This window comes from Xiphophorus couchianus, chromosome 14 (assembly GCF_001444195.1).
Source record: "Xiphophorus couchianus chromosome 14, X_couchianus-1.0, whole genome shotgun sequence".
Lineage (NCBI taxonomy): Eukaryota > Metazoa > Chordata > Actinopteri > Cyprinodontiformes > Poeciliidae > Xiphophorus > Xiphophorus couchianus.
In genome coordinates, this window is record NC_040241.1 from 24,178,864 (window position 1) to 24,183,934 (window position 5,071).

Consider the following 5,071-nt stretch of genomic DNA (forward strand, 5'->3'; position numbering starts at 1 on the left):
CGGTCAAAGTGAGAGTCAGGAACATCAGCATGGCGGCCGTTTGGCTGATAAGTTTTGGATTCTCTACTTTAATGCTAATGTATCTCAACTTCGCAGCAAACATTCTGCTGCCTTGTTTGGCCATTTGCCTCATTATTGCGTCGTTCTGCTGTCTGTCTGTCCTGCATTTCCTGAGGCGTCCAAAGCCAGGGGGCGCTAGTGGGAACCAGCAGAACCCCAACCAGTCAAAGAAAAGAGCCTTCAACATGATTTTAGCCATAACCGTCACTCTGGCCCTGAGGATGCTGGGTATTCTGCTTTGTGCCGTGGTTAAGAATTTCATTTTAGTTGATGCAGAATATCTGTGTGCACTGATGGACTCAGGGGTTTGGCTGCTGGTGCCCAGCAATCTGGTTTTACCGCTGCTGTTTCTGCACAGAGCAGGAAAGTTGTAGTTTCAGGATGAGAAGAAACAGAACAGCAGGATTCGACTCCAAACTATTTTAGAGCATTTTAGAAGAAAAGGGAAGGAGAAACTCACAAATCAGAAGTCTACAACCTCATTCTGTAGTTTAATGCTTCAATGCGCCGTATATCCTATAAAAATTAACAAATCTTTCTCATGTATAGATTGTTGTTACTGAATGCTGGATTGTTTAAAAATGTTTCAGGAATCTTAGTTTGATGCTTCCTTATTGATCCAGAACATCTGGGTTTGATTCTGTGGTTGGATCTTTGGATTTAGTACATTTTTGGAAACATAAAAGATGTTAGTATTTTTGCTACGCTGTACTTTTGTTTGAGACATTTTATTATTTAGTATCAATACTTTAACTTCAGTAAAATTCCTACTGTGAGTAACTTCACTGAATTACAGTTGCATTATTGTGAAATAAACTGATTTTGGGAAAATATTTATTTTGCTTGATTTTCTTGAGTTTCTTTAAAATTATATATTTTTTTCATTTTGGTCTTTGAAATATTAACATTTCCACATAAATTTACACTTTGGTCCAGAATCATAAACATGATTCTGTAATTTAAAATTTTAACTGACTGGTGATTTAATCAGTTACTCAGTTCTTGAGCTGCTTGTCTACAAAATACTGTTTTACTGTGTAATTTCTCCGATGGCTACTTTCTGCTTTTACTTTAGCAAAAATATGTTGAAGTCGTTCTACTTTTACTCTGTTTTTAGATTACACTAAAGCAGCTCACACTTTCAAACTGGAGCTAAAAAGATCCAAACACATTATTACTAGAAGACATCAAGTATAGATGTCCAGACTGTGATACTTTACAGCAGCATCTTCTACCAAACTGAATCTCTCTGTTCAGAACCACGGCCCGCCTCAGAGCCCAGGTTCACATCAGACCAGAAAAATGATGCGTTCAAACTTTGAAATCCAATTTACTGTGTTTAGCATCAGCAGATAATCAGCAGATAATCAGCAGATAATCTCTGCAATGTTTCGTTAGTCATGACTTTGCAGAATCAGTCAGACATGAATCAGAAGAAACAGAAACTAAAACGCTTCACCAGGAACACATACTGAGAAAATAAATAACACAATAATGATGATAATAATAACAATATTTTCTTATTTCATATTTTGCTTCCTCAGAAGATCAGATTCACAGTTGATATTTAACACCTGAATTCACAGCCTGATTATTGTAAACAGGAAGATTTCCACTGAAATGCAGCCAAAGGAAAGAGCGCCACAGAGAGAAGGTTAAATATTTTAATATGGAACTAAAGGAGAGAAAAGATGTGATAAATAGACATTTATTTTTAAATTATTTTTACAATGTAGCCACAGGAACCAGGATAAAAAGACACAACTTAATTTAAATGTATTTAGTGATTCAGTTATCAACAAAAATGCAAAAGGCTTGAAATTATTGCTTATAATCATAATAAATTACTTACAAAGTATCAAATTCATTTCTTTTTATGCATATACCTTCAATAGTTAAACAACAATACTAATGTTTTAACTCAGGAAGAGTTCAGAAATCCATATTTGGAGGAACAACCAGTGCAGTGGGCTCTTCATTTTTACCAGAGCTTTATTTATAAATCTCTAACTAACTGATGTTACCTCAGAATAATGAACAGTAAGAAACTGATGAAGCAGATAGGAGGGTAAATGCTGCACTTTGTTTCCCCTACAGCTGAAGTGGCAGGAAATCATCAATATCGTCAATATTATTGATCAGCTTTAGAAAGTGAAGCATCAGAAGCAGGTGTAGCAGGTTGAGAAACAGAAAAAGAAAAATGAATACACCCCCTACTTTTGAGTCAGAACTGGTCTTGTCTTTTGTCTTCGTTTTTCTTTTCTTTATTTTTTGCTCCTCTGTATATGGACGTGTTGGTTGTGTGCATGTATCTTCTTGCCAGAGGGGGCGCTCTCGTGCCGCTGCGGGTCTGACAGGGAGAACGAGTTTCCTGGCTCTGCGCATGCGCGGCTCAGAGTAAAGGAGCTCTTGCAGAGTAAAGTTGCACCAACTCGCTTCCTCTGAGAGCCACAGGTAGGATAAAAGGCAACTTTTATAAACCCATTTAAAATGTTCTGTAAATATATAAAGATTAGTTTTGTAATGTTTTTATGACTTATTTGTAATTTGGACAGTTTTATATTAGCGTTGATCTGTTGCTTTTTGTTGTTGGAGCCTCGGGAGTTTGGATTTATTTAAATGGCTTGATTAGTCAATGTTGTGTTTGTATTTGGTAGTGTTGTAGTATTTTTATTTCTCATAAAAGTGTATTTATATTTATTTGTTGTGGGTGTAACCACGGTAACGGTAATAACTGCCCATTCTTGGTGGTTCCTGTGTTGTAGATTGAATGTTTTGTTCAGTTTGATTATGTTAATTTAGGATTAGATTTTCTTACATTTTTTTTTGCTACTATGTTATTTTATTTGTGCATTTAGTTTTATTTTATTTCTTTGTGGAAACTCCAGATCTTGTTGATTGAATTTGAATTGTATTGTAATTGTATTTTTTCATTTATTTGTTTTCCTTTAATTGAAAATGTGTCAGAATAAACGAGCTCTTGCCACAGTAACATTGCATCAACTTGTGATCCACAGATCCTGGTTGCACAGGATTCTTCTGCCTGTGGGTCACTTGGTTCTGGCTCAGATCCAATAGATCTGGTGCCGGAAACAATGACAAAGATATTTATTAGTTCATCTGTCCAACAAAACATGTTGCAAAATCCTCAAGCAGAGAAATTCTAAAGTTCCTCCTGCTGTTGTTTTCTGCAGGTCATGTCTTCGGACCCGTCTCCCTTCAGCTCCTCTGGGGTTCTGATTTATTTGGCCTGCCAGAACTCCACAGGAAACAAAGCCACCAACACCATGTACTCTCTCCTCAGCATCTTCCTCCTTCTGCCGCTCTACATCCTCATCCTCCGCAGGGGCTTCCAGCGATGGAGGCGCTGCCTCAAGTTGAGCCACACCGACTTCATGATCGTCCTGAGATCGGTGCTCAACACCTTCAGCCTGTACATCAACAGTTTCATCACCTTCATGCTGGGGTTGTATTTGTTCAGCATCACGTTACTGACCCAGACGCTGTTCCACGTCCTGACCAGCCTGGAGCGCCACCTGGCGGTCGTTCACGCCGTCACCTACATGCGCCTCAGAGAATCATTCGGACTCAGAGTCAGAAACTTCAGCACCGGTCGTGTTTGGCTGCTGGGGTTCGGCTGGGCCGGAGTCACAGCGTGGTACAGTCCTACGTTTCCCACAACCCCCTTCTTCTCCTTTCTGGGCCTCTGCGTTTCTGCTATGATGTTTTACTGCCTGTCTGTTCTTCGCACTCTAACTGAGTCAAAACCCGGCAAGCGGCAGACGGACCAGTCGAAGCAGAAGGCTTTCCACATGATCGTGATCATAACAGGCGCCCTGCTGCTGCGGGTCGGCAGCCTGTCCTTGTGTCTGGGTCTGACTGAGCTGGTTCCGATGGAGCGAGGGGATCTGTGTGCGGCGATGGACTCAGGAATGTGGCTCACGGTTCCCAGCAGTCTGGTTTTACCGCTGCTGTTTCTGCACAGTGCAAGAACACTGATCTGCAGCCGAATCAAACCTGCAGAGTAAAGAACCAGAGTTAGAAAGTTACTGAGAATGACTGAGGGTTTCAAATGTCACAAAATAAGAATAAAAAAACAAATATACACCCAGTAAACAGTTAGCAGGAATTAATCGATCATATTATCTATTCTGGATTTTAAAAAATGTCAGAATCAGAGGTGGGCAAAATATGCAAAAGTTATACTCAAGTGAGACTAGCAACATGTTTCAACATGTTTTTATTTAAGTAAAAGTAAAAAAGGTTTTGTTAAAAGATCAAGTACCGATTAACTGATCAGAATCATTTAATACTTTAAAATTACATAATCAGACAGACAGAAATATAAAGTTTAGTGGAAAAGTTGGATCAAAATGTTTCATATTAGTAACAAATAATAACAAAATTAGGCAAAATATTTTTTTTCCAAGTCGGTTTCTTTCAGTAAAAAACTGATGAAACTTTAACAGAACCTGCAGGTGTGTCTGAGTCCGGGGAACATTTGGTTTAAACATGTTTGTTTTTCATTCAGTGGGTAGAAATCCAGAAATTTTACTCAAGTAAAAGTAAAAATACTTCATAATAAAATTCATTAAAGTTTAATGTAGTAAAAATACTCTTAAAAGTAAATTTCTTCAAAAAGGTTACTAAAGTAAATGTATCGTTTCCACCCAACTGTGGTCATAATGATGAAATTATGCCAAATTTAATGAAACATCAACTTTGCAGGACCTGCTGGTGGCAGAACTCCATCCGTTTCACAGAATCCACCAGATCCGTCCGAATCAAACGGGACTTTAGTTCCTCACACAACCTGCTACCTTCCAGCTTTATCTGAAGAGAGAAAGACGGAGGTCAATTCTGAGCTTCCTGTTGAGATGGGATTTATTGTTTGGAGAGTTAAGTCACTCAGTCCACCTTAAATCAATTATATTTAGTATTGGAGACATAAAGTGTCAATTAGGACCCAACATTTAATAAATTCAGACACTAAACACAATGTTTAGTCATA

The 5,071-nt window shown here is 38.4% G+C and overlaps 1 protein-coding gene across 1 annotated transcript; it reads left to right on the forward strand.

The window, feature by feature from the left end:
- Positions 1-2,377: 2,377 nt before the first annotated feature.
- On the forward strand, positions 2,378-4,176 carry LOC114156859 (uncharacterized). Its single transcript, XM_028037391.1, has 2 exons — positions 2,378-2,514; positions 3,255-4,176. Exon 2 carries the CDS (start codon positions 3,258-3,260, stop codon positions 4,086-4,088), a length of 831 nt encoding a protein of 276 aa, XP_027893192.1. The 5' UTR covers positions 2,378-2,514; positions 3,255-3,257; the 3' UTR covers positions 4,089-4,176.
- Positions 4,177-5,071: the final 895 nt, after the last annotated feature.

What these genes read in the sequence shown, in the direction of transcription:
- LOC114156859 (XM_028037391.1), top strand. Translation starts at nt 3,258, where the DNA reads ATGTCTTCGGACCCGTCTCCCTTCAGCTCCTCTGGGGTTCTGATTTAT.